Consider the following 22,094-nt stretch of genomic DNA (forward strand, 5'->3'; position numbering starts at 1 on the left):
CTAGTGTGAAAGTAGCCTTACTAAATCTGCTCCACTGAGTCTATGTGGTTCTGCTGTATTCAGGAACAATTTGTTTTCTGATGGACATTTCCATTGCATGGAACTAATTGTTTTCAGCTCTATGGAAAAAAATTATTATTGCTAAAGTGTACCTTAAAAACATCTGCTATGCATAGTGACATAACAGAGGCTTTGATTGGTGGGGATCCAGATGCAAAGACCCCCACCATTTGCTAAAATGAGGGTGTAGAAGCACTCAGCTAAGTATTGTGTCCCTGTACCCTTTCACAGAGCTGAACAGAAATGAAGGGGCACTTAACTAACTGTTTCTAACCCCTATTTCTAGTGATCTTTGGGGGTCTCGGCACATGAGCCCCCACCAACAAAAAATGTTTACATCAGTTTATTAAAATAGTAGGTACACTAACAATTGATCGGATCATTGCCAATACTCATTGGGGGTCATTTATTAAGGCCAGCGTTTTAGACGCTTTGTCTTAATAAAGCCCCTGCGCTGGCGGTGGATCGCCAAAGTTATGTAGAGGCGCCGGCCTCTACATAACTTCGGCATATCCAGCGGTGGTCTAAATGTAAGTCAGCTTTCTAGCTGGCTTACATTTAGACCATTTTTTACGCCGGCCCGTCCCTTCCCTGCCCACACCACGACCACTTTTTTAGACCTGACGTGAGTGGGGAAAAGTTGCAGACTGAGTCACAACTAACCATTGTGCTGCAATCTGCGCTTGAAGTACACCTAATGTAGGCATATTTCAGGTTAAAAAATGACCCCCATTATGTCTATATCCATTTACCTTTTGCATGATGTGTTCTATAAATTGGTCAAAATTAGTTTATATGTATTCATTCATTATCTCTAGAGTATGACATTCTCCATTCTGTCTCTGTTTGTGGAACTGTAAGTACCAGCATGTCAGTAGTGCTAATATATCACTGCAGGAGGGTAGAATGCATTGTAGCAGTTGCATGTGGCAAGCTTTCATACTGTATATTCAGATAATCAAGGCCATACAGTAGACAGTTGTGTAATGACTAACGATTTAGTAACTGATGTGAGCTTATCTGCACATGATACTATAAGGGAGGTCGTGTACTTAGTAAAAGGGGCGGGTGCCAGTAGTGGTGATACTGGTTAAACAGGCTTTACCTTGCCGGTACTGTCCTGAAGTAGCACAGGACTGAGCACACTTGTTCATTTGCACTGTAGACATGGAAGAGCACAATGCTTCAGTCATTCTTCTGCAGGCATATGACTTTGAAAAAAGGTTTGATGACCAAGAAGCCATTCAATGGATGCAGGAGAACTGGTAAGTGATGATATGGATGGGTCAGAACCATATACTCTATATTTAAGCTTAGCCATTTACTAACATAATTTTCTATTTCCATCTTAACTTAACGTTAACTCCTAGTTATGAGGATTACCTGCAGTCCTGGTAAAAGCCTTGTATTATATTGGTTAAATTCTGAAGTGTACCCTAGGTTCTCCAGCAAAGGTTTATAAAATTATAGTCACCATCCAGTTCTTGACTAGACAGTCATTCTGGGCTCCCACTACTACTCACTAGTGTTGAGCCAATTGATCCGAATTTCAGGGAAAATTCTATTTGCCGCGAATCAAAATTTCCTTGTGCTTTGCGCTAGCGAATCTATTTTCCCTGAATGGCAAAAAATAAAAAATAAATCATATTTACCTCCTCCATTTGAGCGCAAAGAACCGGCCTTTGCCATCTTGATTGAAGATCTCGCACAAAATCCCATGCGTGGTGCCGTATGACGCCACCATAGCGGACGACGTGATGACGTTCTCATGGGCCGTGAGAGATTTTGTGCTAGAGCTTTAATCAAGATGCGGCAGCTGGCTCTTCCTAATCAAACGAAGGAGGTAAGTATGATTTTTTTTATTTTATTTTTTATTTTACACTGTGTTATTACTGTCAGATGTCGTGATCAGCTATGAAGGTGGCAAATGAGGGGTACAATGATGGGAAGCGGCGCACTCACTACTTACAAAGAAATGCGCTTTGTGACGTAATTCGTCACAAAGCTAATTATATATTTTTTTTATTCGGTGAAGCAGCCAAATCCAATTTTTCAATACTTCACTCATCTCTACAACTCACCTAGCCTCGATTTCCTTGTGGATGTTCTCTCTTCTGACCCGTTGCTTCACAGTGGGGTGGACTAGCATACACTGGTGGGTGATGTCACTCTCTGTGACATTCTCTGGACTGTTCTGACTTCTACTACCAGATATCAACACAGTGTGGGGGAATATCTCATAGTACTGTACTTCCCCCATAATTCTATTAACTTATTCCTTAGTTCTATATGATTTTTAACAAGCTGGTTGATGCGACCACCATTACAGTCCCCACAAGGGATGAGTCTAAACGGCAGGGAAATATTTGTGATTATGCATCGACTATGTCTCCATAGTTGCCAATCAGGGGTTTAGAAATGGGGGGTGACAGTTCTTGCAGGAGTAGTAATGGTGACCATATTGGCGTCACACTGCTTTACAAGAAATAAATATAATAAAGTAAGAAATGAAGACTTGACATACGAGGGCAACTAAAAGATTGGCATGCACTTATGTATTTAATTCATAATGTTGTGCAGTCAGCGTGACTGTCCTGTAACATCATAGAAGGAATAAGGAGGCTATGGGTGTGTAAGCAAGGGTGTGAAAGGTCATTTGCAGTGAATTCAAAGGTGGAGGAACAGGCCTTAGACTGAATCATCTTTCCTACCAGTTTTTATAACATCACTGTGCAGTACGTAGGGATGTATATCAAGATTTTTGTAGAAAATATTTTTAAATCGTTCATTGACTTTAACATGTTTGTCTTCACCTCTATGAATTATGTGAATAATGGCTCTTGTACATGGCCATATTGGTATGTGTCTACAAAGGTGTGGACAGGTTTTCATAATGGTCCATGAGGAGTTCAATGGAGCCTGGAGGACGGAGCTCTTTGCGCTGCTATACGGGCTCAGTGCCCAGTGCATAAGCCATAAAACATACATAACTCTAAGGCTAGTTTCACACCTGTAGTAAAGCTATACGGCAGGCTATTCTGGCAGAGGACCACCAGACTCCTTTGACTATAATGGGATCCAGAAGGCCTCTGGCATGAGCGCCGGATTTCGGCCAGACAAAAACTGGTGCTGCCGGATAGCCTTACCGCATGTGTGAAATTAGTCTTAAAGGGGTTATCTGACCCCTGAAATGCCCCCCCATATGCCCGGGCCCCTCAAACACATCCAGTGTCAGGGGGGAGCATCCAATGGCAGGCGGTGACGGGGACAAGCCTCCCTAGAATCGCAGGTGACGCTAGGGAGGCTCGTCCACATCACCGCTTGCTATTGGCTGCCCCCCGATGCCGGATGTTTTCATCCGCGTAACGGGGAGATGCAGCAGCGGCAGTGCCAGCATTAGGAGCGATGCGGCTGCCGGAGAGCGAGGTAAGTACATTGTGTGTGAGGAGCCTGGGCATAGGGGGTGAAGGCATTTCAGGGGTCGGATAACCCCTTTAAATGAAAGCAATATTATATATATGACGGATTTGTAAAAACCTAATATATCGTTGCTCCCCAAACAGATGCAAACAAGCCATCTGTTGCAAAACAAGAACTCTCAGAATGTGGCATGCTGGGATTTGTAGTTTTACAACAGAAAGCCGCAGGTTGGAAACCAGTGGTAGAATTTGAAAAATTTATGAAATACAGCAGTCTTCTCTATCATTGAATTATAGCAGCATCAGAGAAAGTGACTCTTTTCAGGAAATTCCTGACTGACAAATTCCATCCACTCCCATAATTCTGAGAATGCTCTAGAATATTCTGTAGCATACGTCTTCTGGGTACAAAGATCTCTTCCATTGTGCCATTCAGATTTTCACTGTCAAATTTTTCTATTTAAATGTGTACACAGCAGCTTTCACTAGCAATGCGTCATGTATTTGCCAGGTGACTGGCACAGTTGGTTCTTGGTATATTCATATTCATATGAGTATGCTGGCAATAGATGGATAGTTCCCTGTTCTGTGCAAGGATCCTGTAGGGGGGATTTAACAAGCCCTGCACTCCAGAATTCTGGCTTCAAAATCTCGCAAAATAGGGCTTTGCAACTTTTTGCACGAAAAGTTTGCAACTTACGCCACTCACTCCAGAATACAAGAATACTATGAGGCCTCGTGTACATGACCGTAGTTTGGAATGTGTGCTGTTTTATTTGATGCTGAGTTCTATGGGCCCAAACTGTTACCTCAATTTTTGGCACTTTTTGGACATTTTTCTAATGAATTCACATGGAATTTGCTTTGCTTCATTGCTTCGGGAGGAAAATATGGTGGCTTAGGGTGAATTCACAATGCGCTTGCATAGTAGATTAGAAGTATAAATTGGGAGGATTTTCTGCCGGATGCCTCTGACATATGTCATAGTATAAGCAGACACTGGCGTATGTTGCACATAAGTTCCCATGTTGATAAAAAAATATAGTATGCAGTATTCTTTTTATTAACAAAGCCTCCATATAGAACAGTGTATTCAACAACACCATTCTATACAGCAAAACAAAGGTATCCTGATACAAGACCAACGGAGGCCAAAAAAAGACACTCTATTAGTCTTTGTTGGGTGAATAGGGGCCTATAGATACATTTGTACGTACATGCCGAGAGCTCTCACATACGTAAGCCAAACGTACACTGAAAATGTGGGGTGAATATACCCTTACAGGGGCGTTATACAGAGGTTCATGGACTCTCAATGGGCTTTACCATGTGCATAAGCCCTAAAGCTGGAGATTCATGCATACTTGTGCTGGCCAATGAGAAATGTCTTGTGACGTTACACAATTACAATTAATAAAGTTGCACTAAATCTTTCAAAGCTCTAAATATTGTAGCCGTTGTGTCACATCAGGTATACAATGGAGCCTCAGCCTTACATGACACATAGGGGAAATGTTATCAAAACTGGTATAAAAGGAAAACTGGCTTAGTATCCCATAGCAACCAATCAGATTCCACCTTTCATTTTTCAGAGCTCCTCTGATAAATGAAAGGATCACTCTGATTGGTTGCTATGGGCAGCTAAACCAGTGTTCCTTTGCCCCAGTTTTGATAACTCAATCCCCTAGTCTTGTAGCAAACATGTTCTGCTTCAATTCTGCATCAATAAACATATTGAACACATTGAGCAATGACATGGACACTCCCAAATAACAGATTTCTATATATACATTTTTATAAAGCTGACTTTACTTATCTGAAGACTATGGGGGGATTTATCAAAAGTGGTGTAAAGGAAAACTGGCTTAGTTGCCCATAGCAACCAATCAGATCCCACCTTTCATTTTTCACAGCTCCCTTGGAAAATGAAAGGTAGAATCTGATTGGCTGCTATGAGCAACTAAGCCAGTTTTCCTTTTAAACCAGTTCTGATATACGGTATCTCCTCCTATGTGTTAGTATTGTAGTTCTGCGTACACGAATAATGCAAATGTACCAGATAAATAAGATAATAGATGATATGTTGTATGAGCTATTATATAGTATATCATCCATATACCAATGTGCCCACAACAACCATCACCACATGCACATATTAGAGCTGGGTGCAGCTATAAAACTCTGTACAGTATCCTATTATAGAATAAGGCCTTATATATCATACATCTTATATGGAGCCTTGTTGGGATACCCGTAGACTTCTATGAGACACAACTGTACCTTTGCAAATTACTGCTTTGGAGAGAATAGCTCCATGATACGATAATGTACAGGAAATAGAACAGTTGTGGCGGAAGAAACAAAGAATGTGTCACCATCTGGTTGTCAACTAATGATTTCAACCAACTTTGAGTGCTAAAAATGTCCAGTGGTTCAAAAACTCTTGCTTCTCTGGCCTTTTCTAAGCCTTGCACCTGCCTAAAAGCATTTTACTCTATGTTAAAAATGGACCTGAATTGGAGTTCAATCTTCTGAAGATCATATTGAATATGGTTTGCTTTATTTTACCCTCTGATGCTCTTGTATTCAGTTCTAGTTTTCGCTTTGACTTTTGTAACCAATGCTCTTCTCTTACAGGAGAAAGTCCTTCTTTTTCTCACTTCTATACGCTGCTGTGATATTTGGAGCACAGCGTGTCATGAAACAAAGGAGAGGGTTTGAACTGCGCAGGCCTTTGGTCCTTTGGTCCTTTACCCTTGCAATATTCAGGTGAGTTGTTTTTTGGATGTTGATGTCCATGATTAGTCTTACAATGAACTGATGATGTTCCCTTCCAAGACATGTCTATCAGATACTTGTAATGTATTCCAGATAATCCATTATGGAGCTGCATTAGTGTTCTGTATTTCACAATCACTCCTGCTCTTGCCCCTATTGACTAAAAATGGACCTCTGTGTATAGATTTTCTTTGAAGTCAGCTGGCTTCAGGGCAGGTGTAGAGAATTTCTGTTTGACATCATGATGGAAACCATGATGGAAAACCACTCATTATAGTCACTTTATAGACATAAAAAAATGAAAATAACAGAAAAATAGAAATAATAGTGCAGATGTGAACCCAGCCTTTAGGGGTCTGTTGGGTTTCTGTCATGGTTTCTATAATTTTACTGGAAAATATTGTGCAGTTTTTTCTAGCTTCATTATAGTCTGAGAGGAAGGTACCAAAGATGTGAATCCAACCTAAGAGTTCAGTGCACAGACTCATGGAGCTGCACAGCCTCTATACACGGCCATGTAGACTGTCGGGTGGTATATGTATGGAGATAGGCAATGCTTATAGGTGAGAATAGCTCTATACACATCATCAGACTGGCCCACCCAAGTATCAGAGGACCCTCCCGTGGGCCCAGGCTTTGATACCATAGTGGATCCAAAGGCTCAGTAGAAAACAACCCATTTGAGGCTGCCTTTGGAGCCACTTACCCCTGGCAGAGAAGTCCTCCATATGAAATTAAAGACATTCGGAGTTATAGTAGAGGCCTGTGCTGTTGGTTTCAAGTCATTGTGTTATCTGAGAGTCTTGTTCTGGATATTGACTGTCCTGTATGCTGCACCCAGTGGAAACCTACACGTTTTGTTTCACAACTCATTGCCTTACTATATTGTTCTGAGACAAAAGATCCAGATAAATGATTTAGTGGTGTTGTCTGTCTTTTAGAGTACAACATATGTTCAGTGCAACAATGATAGTGAGGTGTAGCGACAGTATCCCAGAAATAATTGTCATTGGTCACAATCAGCTTTAACTTTTTAGGATGTAATGGTCACAGGATGACTTCATTATCAAGTGTATTGCACATACATGTTAAAATTCTTTAAAAATTTTATCAGCTCTCATTGGTCCAACAATCCAACAATTCAGCCATCCTAGCACTCAATGATCAAATTGCTTTATTTTTGTTTTTTACTTCCATTGGATAAAATCTGCCCTGGTAATGTGATGCATGGCTTTTTAGGGTGCATGTCCACGCAAATACTTTTAGGGTGCATGTCCACGCAAATACTACCTGCAGCAGCAGCAAGACACTACAGGATGATTGATGATGGGGGTCCCTGCGGTGACTTTGAAAGGGCAGGTCCCTGGGGAAAGAGGGGAAAGGCTAGCCTGATTCTAGCCTAGACGTCATCTCAGCCACCAGATGCATCTATAATAAACTAGGTCGTTTTTTACATAATCTATCCAGGTTTTTACATGAACATAAGTTGTCTGAGATGCTGTATGCTGAATTTCTATATGTAGTGTAGTGAGTCTACTGTGCCACTTGTGCAGCGGCTGTGGGACTAGGGACCCACCATGCTCAGGGGTCCACCCAAGGATTCCCTAGTTCCCCTGTGGGCTAGTCTGAGCCTGAGGACCAAACAGAATACTCCTAAAAAGAAAAAGGAGAATGTTTCTTACTAAATGTTTTTTTATATATTTAAATCCATCCTTATGGTACATTGCTGATCTATCAATAGCAAAGGACAGCAACCCATTTAGGTTTTTCCCTCCACAGAAGCACTTGTTACTCTGTACTGTGAAGGTGCTGACTGATGAGCATGTTGGCAATCTCTGTACAGCGCTGAAGTATATGATGGTGGCTATATAAGCACAACATTTATCGGTTGAATAGTCTTTGTTAGGTATGAACAAGAATGGCTGAATGGATGATGTGACTCTTGCTTTTAATATTCTGTTTTCAGTATCATTGGGGCAATCCGCACTGGTTGGTACATGAGCAACCTACTCCTTTCCAATGGGTTCAAGCAATCTGTCTGTGACCGTGGTTTTTATTTTGGGCCTGTTAGCAAGTTTTGGGCATACGCCTTCGCCCTCAGTAAAGTTCCTGAGCTTGGTAAGTTCATGGCTTTTAAGTCAGTGGTAAAATGATCTTTCTCATCAGACCTTCTTTTTACTCCTCTAAATGTGCTTTTCATTCCAAAAAATTATGCTGATGGAAAGAAAAGCAAGTACAGATGTAGCAGCTCTAAACTTGAGATATCACGGCACAAAGACCACTGAAAAAGTAAATTCTACGTTTCTTTGCATTGTTTGCTTAACACGTTAGAAATCAAGATGAGGACTGCTACATCTGTAACTGCGATTTTAAAGTGGATGACTTCTAGAGCCCAGTCAAGCTGAACACCACTTCAGAGCAAAAACTTGTAGGCTCGTGACTATATAATATTTCCACATTTTAGTCAGAGACTGTGTACTGTAGATGGGGGTTGGCCAGTTATCTCGATCACATTCCATCATTAGGAATGTATCAAATGTGGAAAACAACATAGTCATAGCAGCCATAAAGGTCATCACCCTGAGCATACAGGCAAAGTAAGTAAGAACTTAAAAAAATGATGAATCATGAAAAAAAAGATGAAAAATATGTGATTTTACTCGGACATCATAAAAATGGCTTGCTTTATTCTAAAGATGGGGGGTGTTATATCATTTGATGTCTCAGAAAGCAAAGCGCTACATTATGGGAAACCAGCATTTTGAAGAATGCAGACAAACCAGTCAATCAAGACCATCAAAACTGGCATTGATCTAGGGTGAAACAAATGAAACAAAAACTTTGTATTTCTACGTTAAGGTTGGTTGACTTTAGGGGATGCACAATCTACTCTGCTCCCAGGGCCACATTTTCAGCATGAACCAATCACAAGGGCTGTATTAGAACTTAAAGGGACATTACCATCTGAGAAATTTCTGGCCTATTGAAAGTATATGCTACAGATATCCGATGAAATGTTTACACTTTCAGGATTCTTACCCTTTGCACTTTACAAAGGAAAAGACCACGCATGCATCTCTTCATCCTGATCCTCATATATTGATGAAATGAGCCAAGTGTTTCTCTACTCTCATGAACTACAATGAAAATTGCTGCACATATGCATGGCCCCCACTCCTCCTCATCTACTTCTTTCTAAAGTTTCACATAGGGGTCAGGTGACCCCCTTTGTGACAATATATACTGGCATCTCTGCTTCATTGCCGTGTGCCTCTCCTCTTATCTGTGACATGAAAGCAAAACCTAGACAAAGACAAGCATGTCAGTGACCAGATGGCTGGAAGCCACACAGAATGGCATTGTGGGCCACATGTGTCCGCCAGGCTGCAGGTTGTGAACTCTTGCTTGAAAGTTAATCTTGTACTTAAAGGGGTTGTCTGACCTAGTAGCCAACAACCCCAGTGGTCAAAAGCTATGTCCCACCACCTGTCCGTAGTCCCATAGTTATAGTGCCACTGTCTCGTTCCAAACCAGATTGGAAGTGGCCATCACCACATGACCTTGAAGGGCATGTCACTAGCACTCCACTAGCAGTCACGTGAAGTGCCATCCTAGCACATTAGGTCAGTAACTGGCCACAGTGGTCACAAGACCCAGTCATGTCTGTTCCGGCCAGGACAACCCTTTTAACTGTGATCTAATGATAGGCTGATTGATCAAGAACAAAGGATGACCAGTTCGCATAAATGCACATCACCCTTTATCGCTTGTGATACCTCCATAAGACCTGTTCAGGATTATATTACATGCTACTTTTTTAGAGGTCACTCAGTGGAAAAAAATCATTGGAAAACGGTATTGTTAGAATGGTGCTATTGTTTGAGTGTGTAATAATATACTCTATATTTTAAGATGTGCTGCTTAACTACATAAAAGCTCATAGTACACAACCCCATCTTATTGATTTAAAGGGAACCTGTCATCAATTTTATGCTGAACTCACAAAGGATAACACCATAAAGTAGTGACAGACACAGTGATTTCAGTGGTGTGTCACTCAGGAGCTAAAAGTAAGGGGTTGCCGAGAACCAGCATTATAATGATTGCAGCACAGGTCTTGAAAAGAGTCAAATCTACCTGAGAAGAGTCAGAGTTATTCATAAGCTCCTGTTCTCCCCACCCATCTGGTGATGATTGGCAGTTTTCTTCTAGGGAGAAAACTGTCAGTCATCACCAGATGGGTGGGGAGAGCAGTAGCTTATGGATAACTCTTACTCTTCTCCGGTAGACTCTTTTCAAGGCCTATGCTGCAATGGTTATAATGCTGGTTCTCGGCAACCACTTACTTTCAGCTCCTTAATGACACACCACTGAAATCAGTGCATCTGTCATTACTTTATGCTGCTCTGAGTGGGGGCAGCATAGCGTTGATGACAGGTTCCCTTTAAACAAATCACAGGGGTTGCTTGTAAGTAGCCCATTCTATATTATGCTACCCCCCACCACACAACAATGATTTTGCTACTCAGAGAAAAACGTGATTTATACTAAAATAAGCACGCTGATTCCAAATATGAACTCAAAATGTGCTTGACACGTCTAGATTTTAACCCCTTAGACCCCTTTCACACGGGCGAGCATTCCGCGCGGATGCGATGCGTGAGTTGAATGCATTGCACCCGCACTGAATACCGACCCATTCATTTCTATGGGGCTGTTCACATGAGCGGTGATTTTCACGATCAATGTAACAGGTTCCCCGATCTCAGCTGGGGAATGCTGTTACTGGAGCGGAAATGAGCGACTTCCGCTTCCGGACTGCACAGATGCCGTGGTCACATTTGACTACGCATCTGAAAGGGAAAATGTATGCGATCAGCCTTATGGCGAAAAGTTTTTTTTGTTGTTGGTGGTTATAAGAAAAACAGACAATGGGGTATGGGACCATTCTGGTTGGTCAGCTAGCACACAAATACATTGACTTGTAGATAGATCAGGTCGATTCTGCTACAATTTGTTTAGTTTATTAAATTAAAGAGTAACATTTTCTCCCTTTCTTCACAGGTGACACTTTGTTCATTGTCCTACGCAAGCAAAAGCTAATTTTCCTTCACTGGTATCATCACATCACTGTGTTGCTCTACTCTTGGTACACGTATAAAGATACGGTAGCTGGAGGAGGTTGGTTCATGACCATGAACTACACTGTCCATGCCTTCATGTATTCTTATTATACACTGCGTGCTGCAGGAATTCACGTGCCACGTCCATGTGCCATGTTCATCACATTCACCCAGATCTTACAAATGGTTATGGGCACTTTAGTCAATGTCCTTGTGTATAAATGGATGCAAAGTGGGAATGGGATATGCTCAAGCAATTTGGGGAACATTTTCTGGTCAACGCTGATGTACTTAAGCTACTTTATTCTTTTCTGCAGCTTCTTTTATAATTCTTACTTGAAACCCCCTAGAAAAAATAAGGGTGATTAACCTGAAATGAAATGCATCTCTACCAGCTAACATTTCCTAAAGTAAAATGTGACTAGGGACTACATATTATATTAATATTTTGAGTAATGTTCTATGCAATATTTGTCATATGCCTATTGCCAATTTTATAAGTAGATTCAGTAGTTTGGTGTGCCGTGATAGTTATCTTTAGAAATTCTCAGAACAGACCTACGCCCACATATGCATCCTGCAGCTGAAAGGCGTGCCAGCAGTAAACAATGCCCAACAATTTATTTTTATATAGGTATTCATACATTTTAAAGTTTATTTTGTACCTTCTTCAGAATTTGACTGGTTAAGATACTGTCAGTGGAACACTACTACATATAAAACAAGAATAAGGCAGCATGTCTGATACATATGTAGGAGGAAAGTTTTACATAGGGTTTATGAAGAATTTGTCAACAGCTCTGATGGTCCCTAAGACCACTTTATATGTAGTACATGTGTTTGTCTACGTATGTACACCCATACAGTAATTATATGTTTAAGTTTCATACGTACATTGAGATCTATCACTATTTGGACATGCATAGGCAGACAAGCATCTCTGCATTGTGCTCCCCAATGTCTCAGTTAGGCCTCATGCACAAGTCAGAAATGATATGGCGTCACATGCAACTCTATAACCTGGTGGATGTATATATGTCAATAATATTTTCCCTAGAAGAGTAGCTCCATAATATGGCATTCGACAAATGCTGACAATTATGTTTTTATTAAGAAACATCATTGCTTACAGTCAAATAACACTGTTACATAACAATTCAGGTATTATATTGAATTAAGACAAAGGCCATAATGGTCATGTGACTTCTATCCAGTGGTTGCGGCAATGATGCTACTATATGATACTTAAGAATAGAGCAGTAGCTTACAGTTCCTTGGCCGTGGTGTAATATCTGTACTACTTCATAAGCTTCATGAGTCAATCACTTCACACTCTGTAGGAATTATCAAGAGGTACATTTGTATTCATTTGTATAGTAAGAGAGCTCTGACCACATGAAACACCATCATAACCTCTTTACAGTACTAGTATTAGGTATTATTGGACTCTCTCAAGCACCAGGGCCCATATTCACCTTACTGCATAGTAGCTATATCATGATATATAATTGGCATTGTAGCTCTTGTCTTGAACCAATTATTTTTTCATATTCTGTATAGTGAGTGTACTAATATCTACTTATGTCAGCTCCTGTACTTTTTGAAGATGTATTTTGTAGACTTGAAGACTAGAGCAAAAAAATTTTTTTTCAATTGGTCTTTATTAAATATTTTCAGCCATTTTCCCAGCATAGCTGTTAGCTTCTGTGTATTTGCAGGGTAGCAGTCCTGGTCTGGGAACTTATCTGGCAGCTAATGTGAAGCCCTTATGTCTGGAGTCCTGACAGCACATAAACACTCATTATATCTCAATTCTGATAAGAATAATAAGTGTTTATGAGCTGTCAGGAGTCCAGACAGCTATCAGATAATTTCCCTGATGGGAAAAAGAAAGCACACTACACTGTAAATACACAGAAGATGACAGCTATTCTGGGGAAATAGCTGTTTTAAAAAAAAAATAAAGACCAATTGAAAACAATTATTTTTAGCCCAAAATAAGTAGAATGCAATAATAAATAAAAAAACTCTTCTAAAAGTGTTCATAGCATTTAAATATCACTAATTTATTGAAAAATTGTAGTGTGCTGCTAACCCCTTTATACCATAATGTTAAGTACGTAGATTTGTTAATCATAAAAGTATTTATTAACATGTTAAATACTAAATGGTGCTCAAAACTAGTGGACTAAACTTGTTCAATTTGTGAATTAAAGGGGTTGTCTTATTACGGATAACCATAAAGTAGTGACAGCAGCTGACCCCAAGCAGTGTATTCCCCCTATGATATTTCTATGCCCTAATAGGACATATAGACAGTTATCTTTATGGGATAGCCCCTACAAGTCTTCACTTGAGTTTTAAATGGAAAGGTTCCTTGGTATGATAACATTCACGTTTATTGCGCTTACCTGTTGCACACATTTTTCACGTAAAAAAAAACGTACTATATGGTTTTACACAAAAAAAAAACGTTGTCTCGTAGTCCAATATTGATCAGGTTTGTATCTATATAGATTTATCATACAGATAGCATGTGGTACATGGACTTGGATCATATGTGAATAGATAGAAAACAGAAGAAATAAGTGGAGTATCCCAATGCCCAGTGAAAGTTTCCAGCTGGCATCCTATTATCTTTGTGCCCAGCAATTCTTCAATGAAGAAATGGGTTTTCTCATGATCAACATATTTTATCACCATGTTGTGAATTATCCCATTTTCTGATAGAGAATAATCAATGCATTGGAATATGAATATGATAAGGTTGTTATTTATCAGGTAAATTGTATATATACAGTAGAGTAACAAATTTATTTTTTTGATCAGGAACTAATGCACAAATATGTCTTACAAGCAAGTGCCCTTTATATTTGTGACATTAATTTAAAATAAAGGATTTTTTATGTTTTACAGCTTTGTGTCGTGTGGAATATATTTTTTGTATGTGTCCAATTAAACTGTCTTGGCCAATAAAGAAGATTCTCTAGTCACTGTGACAGGGATCAGTGCTATGTCCTAGTACAGCCTCAGGATCCTCTTTTTCATGCCCTGCTGTGATATCTCATATAATTTCATAAATGTATTGGGTTCACATATTGATTGCAGATCAAAGCAGTTTGATTGTTACTGGAGTTCAATTTTGCTACAAAACAACTTGTTTCCTGCAATCTAGCCTCAACATGTGAACACAGCCTAGGGGGAGATAGGAGGTGAATTATTTGCTAGAAAATGGGTGCTATTAATCCCTTCACTATACTTAACCTCTAGAGGGAACCTGTATTAACGCATTTCATGCCCTAGACCACCAGGGATCCTGACATGAACCCATTATAGCCCTAGTCTACCTGGAATTTAGACATCAACCCCTTACTGCCCTAGACCACCAGGGATACTTACATTAACCCCTTTACTGCCTAAACCTTCAGGGATTTTCACATTAACAACTTCAATACACTGAACCACCAAGACTATTGGCTTTGACCTCTTCATTACCTATTCTCATAAAGTGATGGAATATAGCAGCTGGGCCTCCACACTCCTGCGAATTCTCTCACTTGCATCCCTGTGAACCTATCTTAACATGCAGATTGCCACACCTGACATGCCGACTGCCACAGCCTTTTAATGATGCTTTCCACCCCTTTACTTCAAAACAAGTTATACTTGCTGGTGTATGGAATGTGATCTGAAGAAAAAGAGAGAAAAGTAGCAAGAATGAGTAAAGCAAACACATGTATACTATGTGATAATATCAAACTATATATACAGTAAAAATACCTGACATACCTGCTGGGTCAAGCCACTCAATTTGCGGGGAGTTACCTCGGGCTAGGAGCTTCCAGGCTCGCAGTGCTTATATACTGAATCTGTCTGCAGTTTTAACCATGCTAAACTGCTGACATCATGAGGTAAGGATTCAACCATTTTTGTGGAGCTTTTATCAGGAGTAGTGTAGTGTGAATATGAAGTTTTATTCTGACAGATTCTGCTCCTGCAAATGCTCAGGAGACAGAGCTTCACTGTGAAATGCTCTGTTCTCTGCATTGAGCTGCTTCACAACCCCTCCTCTCTGTTCAGCTGAAGCACCCAACCAGGTGCTGTCACTGAGAGCAGAGGAGAGGGACTGTGAAGCAGCTCAATGCAGAGAGCACTTCACAGTGTAGCCCCGCCCATGGGCACTAGCAGGAGAAGAATCAAGAAGAATAAAACTTCATATTCACACTACCCCTTAATCTAAATGTTTCACAAAAGGTATGTTTGTTATGCTCATCCCTACCTAGTGTTATCAACAGTTGGCATGATAAAAACTGCTAACCCATTCCCTTTAAAGGTAGATAAATAGTTAAACTTTTCATGTCTAGAACACTGACATAATGCATATCCAATTTTAGATGCCATTTATCTATTGCTGAATGTAAAATTCCAGTATAATCTTTACAAACAAACAAAAGATTATACGAGTCAATATTGGGCAACTCCTTCATATTACAATTGAGTTCCTCACAAATCATGTAAAGCTGTCAGACTGAAGCTAGAAACCGATCCTGCATTGCTTCTGCAGGTGTGCATAGGTGTGTCACAATTTCTGGCACTTTGCCTGGAGCAAACTGTTCAAAGTCCTTTGCTCTTCATGTAATAAAAAGAAATAGGGAAATATCAAATAAGGAGGGAATAGTCATACAGTCTACAGTCCACTCCACCTTGTTAAACAGGCCTTTAGCTTCAGTCACACATTAGGTCACACAGACATACCTCCAATATTGACATGATATTCATATTATATTATACCTGATATAGACATGTTTTACAGTTCAAAAAATTCCCTTCTTCCCTTCACACAGCCATTGGGTTAACTGGAAATCCTCTTCTTAGGCTAGATGTAGACAGCTATTCAATTTACATCCACAAAAAAGGGACATATTTCTCTCTGTGTGGACATCCATTTGGCGTCTGCACCCACACACATGAATAGTTGTCCTGTCCATGTGTACAGCAGAGAACATACTGTTGTGTGAGTACAAAATAAGAGAAACATGGATCGCACATCCACATGCATTGATCCATTAATGTGCTGAGAAGCATGAATAGATCAATGTATAGCATGTGGATGTGCGATCAATTTTTCTAGTTTTTGTAATTTTATCAGTGTCTTTCTTTGGCCTCATGCACACGACCGTATGTATTTTGCTGTCCGCAAAAAACGGATCCGTAAAAAATATTGATGAAGTCCGTGTGCATTCCGTATTTTGCGGAAAGGAACAGCTGGCCCCTAATAGAACAGTACTATCCTTGTCCGTAATGCAGACAATAATAGGACATGTTCTATTTTCTTGCGGAACGGAAATACGAAAATGGAATGCACATGGAGCACCTTCAGTTTTTTTTGCAGACCCATTGAATTGAATGGTTCCATATACAGGCCGCAAAAAAACAAAACGGAACGGACACGGAAAGAAAAAACGTTCGTGTGCATGAGCCCTTTCTTTCATGGTATCTGTACTCCTCCCTTTCATTCGGCCCTTATGATTTTAATTAGCAGGAGACTGCATAAGGGAGTTCACACAAGGGAGTTTTCTGTCCATATGCAACGTGTGTAGCGAACGCATAGCATCCGGACTGAATCCTGACCTATTGATTTCAATGGGTCTGTGCACATGATCGTCATTTTTCACACATCAGCTCTGTATTCAGGAAAAATCGTAGCATGTTCCATATTGTGCGTTTTTCTCACAGCTCTGGCTCCATAGATGTGAATGGAACTTGAGAGTTAACAAAACTGGTAAAAAGAAAAACGGGTTTAGTTGCCCATAGCAACCAAACAGATTCCACCTTTCATTTTCCAAAGGAGCTCCTTTGCATCAGTTTTGATAAATCTCCCCCAGTGAATGCAATCACAAACAAAACTGATTAACCCTTTCGCTCCCAGCGCCGTACATGTACGGCGCTGGAGCGATAGGCAAACATGGCGCCCGCTCACACATGCAGAGACCTGCAGCTAATTACATAACATTATTACATTATTAAAAAACCTATACATATGGGGTATGGTTGTAATCGTACTGACCCAGAGAATGAAGGGGATGGGTCAGTTTTGCCACAAACGGAAAGTTAGAAAGTAGAACTTGTCCAGCAAAAAAAACAAGCCCTCATACGGCTATGTGAACGGAAATATAAAAAAGTTATGGCTCAAGGAAGATAGGGAAGAAAAATGAAAGCAAAACAACCTCTAGTATCCTAAGGGTTAAACTTTCATACAAAACCATCTGTTTTTCCCTGAACAGATCCTGACACAATCTGTATCAATCGTGTGAAAATAATAGCATTCTTAATACAGAATGCTTACTAAAATGTTGATTGAGGGGTTAAAAAAAATAAAATAAATGAACTCACCTTATCCACTTGATCGCGCAGACGGCATCATCTTCTTTCTTCTTCTTTCAGGACCTGCAAAAGGACATTTGATGATGTAATCACGCTCACCAGCGCAGGTCCTGCTGAATGAAGATAGAAGATCCTTCTATCTTCATTCAGCAGGACCTGCGCTGACATCACCACGCTCACCACGTGGTGAGCGCGATTACGTCATCAAAGGTCCTTTTGCAGGTCCTGAAAGAAGATGATGCCGGCTGCGCAATCAAGTGGATAAGGTGAGTTCCTTTATTTTATTTTTTTAACCCCTCAATCGACATTTTAGTAAGCATTCTGTATTAAGAATGCTATATTTTCCCTTATAACCATGTTATAAGGGAAAATAATACAATGAATAGACTTTAATGGGGTCCGGGGTTGCTCATCCCTATCACTTGCTTGCGGATGCTTGCGATTTTCACGCAGCCCCGTTCTTTTCTATGGGGCCTGCATTGCGTGAAAAACGCAGAATATAGAACATGCTGCAATTTTCACGCAACTCACAAGTGATGCGTGAAAATCACCACTCATCTGCACAGCCCGCATTGCTCCCGCGCAGAATTCTTGCCCGTGTGAAAGGGGCCTAAGAAGCAATAATAAATCAATGTATATCATGTAGATGTGCAATCCATGTTTTTTTTTTATTTTTTACTATCGTGTGAATCAAGCCTTAGGCCTCTTGCACATGAGCATCACGGATTAGGTCCAGGTGCGTTCAGGGTGCGTTCAGTGATATTCACGCAATTTTGCTTGCATCTCGCGTCCATTTTGTATGCGATTGCGTTGCATTATTGCATTTTTACTGCGCGGATGACATGCGGATTGCATGCGTTTTTAACGTGCGTGAAAAAAAACTGATCCATTCTCTACATTCACCTGTTACTGCAAACACATATAAATACCCCCAGCATGCCTTGATTTTTTGGACAGCGCCATTTGTTTGGGGAGTTTTGGTCGTTGGGTTGGTGTGTGTGTTTGGTTATCCTTTGCAGGATGTCCACTTTCACCGTGTCATCCACTGACCATGTGTTCTTGCACTGGCTGGTCTTCGGCTGTTTTGGAGAGTAGGCAGAAATGATAGAGGAGGAACCGCGGAGGAAGCGGATGTTGGTGCATCCTATCATTTCGCAGCGGGCCAGCAAAGGTCAATTTGTTGGTTTGTACTCTGACCTCCGTGCGCACCCTCAGAAGTTCTTTAAATATTGTCGCATGTCGGTGGCTACATTTGATCGGCTTTTGGGGGAGTTGAGGCCTGCCTTGACTTTCCAGGACACCAACATGCAGTGGAGTGTCACCTGAAGAACGTCTGATTATTACTTTAAGGTAAGACTGTATATTATCAGACTCATACATGAATGACCCACTGTTTGCCAATACATACGGTAGTAGTTTGGTCTATGGCCTCTGTATTCTGAACTTTACCCTCTATGTATAAGTACGTAATAGTAGTACACATGTATTGTATTAAGTACATTTTAAGTAAGAAAGTGTGCTTTTGGGCCGACTTGTACAAAGTCACTAGGTGTTATACCAAGTCATTTATTAGTCACACCAGAATCAAGTTCCGTGGGGGTTAATTATTCTAATCCTGGCTGTAATGATGAGGATACGTCACCTGTGTGTATATGGTAATGGTCTGGAAGTTGAGGTAGCTAAACGGGTTTCCTTAAAGTATATATCAATATAAAGTATTCAGTCCCAATCTTGGAGTATGGCCTAATGTTATTTCAACTTGCCAGACACATTGCCATGAAATAATGTAAAGTAAAGTATTAGATTGAAAAACATGTGATTTTGTGTGTATTAATTTTTATTTTATTTTTTTATTTCAGATATCTGGCGACTGGAAATTCTTTTTCTTCTTTACATTTTGAGTTTAGAATGGGGACCTCCACAATTCCTGGCATGGTATGGGCTACAAGCGCCACCATTTGGTTGAGACTGAAAGCTTCAGTGTTGCCACATCCGACCAAATAAAACGCCCAGATGGCGAGGGTGGGCCCTGAAACTGCGGGCCAGGGTAGGCTGGTTGGGAAGGGAGGCTCGAGTACCTCGATGGGGCAGCTTGTGAGGAGGTGGGGACAGGCTGACCATATCAGGAATCCACCTGATATCGTGTGCCATATGGCCGAGTATGTGGCCCATAATGACCCCTTGGAGGGGGGAATTGTGGAGGAGGCGGTGGTGGAGGCCTTGAGCCCTGGGAAATTGGCATTGCCTGGGGGCCAAACATGTGCCCATGGAGGCGCAAATTTTCCAGGGCTACAAACATCTCTGTTGGGTCGTTGGGCAGAGTGGCTGCATCCAGAACGATTCCAAGAGCCAATTTGGTTTTCAGTTCTCTTTCTGGAGGCAGGCGGCGCAAATAATGGGCCAGACTCCGGGCAAATAGGTCTAAATGATTCTCCTGCCGGGCTCTAGATAAATACTCCAGAACCTGTGTATTTATCAAAGATTAGGCAGGAGGTATGGCCCGTCTGGGTAGAGCCAAAGGAGGGGGGGAATCGCCTCCGGAAGCAGCTGGAGGCCTGGATGGTGCCGTGCTGGGTCCTGGGGCACTCTCAGTGTGCAGTGTCCCAGAGGGAGTGTCCTTCTCACAAGAACTTGACTGCTGTGGAGCCGACTCATCCCCTTCCTCCTCTAGGTTGTCCTCCATTCTAAAACACATTAAAAAAACATTACTATATGAACACTATTTTGAATCATAAATATTCTCTTCACATTTTACTATCATCAGCAAAAAACTTTTACCGCATACTACTACATGAACTAACCCACATACTACATATGGGGTAATTTAGCAACATTGGGGAAATTAGAAGTGTCATAGCTGACCCTAGCAACAAATCTGATTCCACTTGTCATGTTGTTTACCTACTTTTGCTAATGAGAGGAGGAATCGGAATGGTTGCTATCATCAACTATGAAATTTCTATTTCACCAATTGATACCAATCACATTACCTACATAGTCTACATACAGTGAGTATGGATAAACATGGAGTGGTCAGTGTCTAAAATTAACTTACGGATGCAGCTCCATGACCGGACACAGGAACATCAGGTGGTGCATCTCTATGCAGAACTGGTCCCTGCAGCTCCGCCAACGATTCTTGACCGTATTGACTTGTAATAAAAAGACAAAAAAGGAAAATGTAGGCAAATATACAACCCTACAGAGGATAACGTATGACATGCGCTATGCTATGGAGGATAACCTATGACATGTGCTATGCTAGGGAGGACAGCAAGGATCACACATGTATACATTGGCTACTTACCCAAATTCTGCCGATTTTGCCCTTTGGTTTTTTCCCAGATAGTGGAAAAAAGCTTCTAGGTTATCTCCACCCAGGCCGCATCTTTTTTATACCGATCGTGATAGTCCACTGACCGCGTATCCCATATGCAGGGCCTCTTCTGGACGAGGACAATGATCCTCGGCACATCCATTGCCTGTGATGTCTTCGGCATGGTGTAAAATGGTCCGCAAGGGCTGGAAACTTCTGCAGCAAACTCCTGCCTCATGTGATGCCTGAAGCCAGACGCGGAGAAATTCAACTTCCTGTCTAAAATCCATTCTGTGTTGCCGAGTTACTTGCGTTAAAAAAATGCAACGCATGGCATCCGGATGCGATTTTCACGCAGCCCTATTCACTTCTATGGGGCCAGCGTTGCGTGAAAAAAGCAGAATATAGAACATGCTGCGATTTTCACGCAACGCACAAGTGATGCGTGAAAAACAACGCTCATGTACACAGACCCATTGAAATAAATGGGTCCGGATTCAGTGCGGGCGCAATACTCTCACGTCACGCATTGCACCCACGTGGAAAACTCGATCGTGTGAAAGGGGCCTTAGGGTGCTGGCCCCCAGCGCAGTTGTGATGCAGTTGACTGCATGAAGTTACTGCATCAACAAACACGCATTCACAGCACAGAATTTTGCCAGTTTGGCACCTAATAAAATAATAAAAATATTGGTGTTCTGCATAGCAGAAATTATCTGAATGATTTAATTAACTGCAACTGGCTATATTCAAAAACTGTGTTGTAAATGCATCCCAACTGCACTATGTGCCAGCACCTTTAGGCCTCTTTCACATTAATGATACGGATTGGCTCAAGATGCGTTCAGGGTGCGTTCAGTTAAATTCGCACCATTTCACAAGCAAGCTAGTTTTGTCTGCAATCGCGCTCAGTTGTTTAGGTTTTTCCGCGTGGGTAAAATGCGTTTTGATGCGTTTTTCATGCATGTGAAAAAAACTGAAGGTTTACAAACAACATCTCCTAGCAACCATCAG

General features: G+C 41.1%; 1 protein-coding gene across 1 annotated transcript; it reads left to right on the forward strand.

Moving 5' to 3' along the window:
• The first annotated feature begins 1,227 nt into the window (after positions 1 to 1,227).
• ELOVL3 (ELOVL fatty acid elongase 3) lies at positions 1,228 to 14,230 on the forward strand. Its single transcript, XM_040438418.1, has 4 exons — positions 1,228 to 1,325; positions 6,117 to 6,248; positions 8,224 to 8,375; positions 11,322 to 14,230. The coding sequence occupies exons 1-4, from the start codon at positions 1,228 to 1,230 to the stop codon at positions 11,747 to 11,749; spliced, it is 810 nt and encodes a 269-aa protein (XP_040294352.1). The 3' UTR covers positions 11,750 to 14,230.
• Positions 14,231 to 22,094: the final 7,864 nt, after the last annotated feature.

The sequence above is a fragment of the Bufo bufo genome, chromosome 6, assembly GCF_905171765.1.
Source record: "Bufo bufo chromosome 6, aBufBuf1.1, whole genome shotgun sequence".
Lineage (NCBI taxonomy): Eukaryota > Metazoa > Chordata > Amphibia > Anura > Bufonidae > Bufo > Bufo bufo.

Coding starts and splice junctions, on each gene's coding strand:
- ELOVL3 (XM_040438418.1), top strand. CDS start 1,228: ATGGAAGAGCACAATGCTTCAGTCATTCTTCTGCAGGCATATGACTTT. Junction 6,249..8,223: donor TTTACCCTTGCAATATTCAG/GTGAGTTGTTTT, acceptor TTCTGTTTTCAG/TATCATTGGGGCAATCCGCA. Junction 8,376..11,321: donor CAGTAAAGTTCCTGAGCTTG/GTAAGTTCATGG, acceptor CTTTCTTCACAG/GTGACACTTTGTTCATTGTC.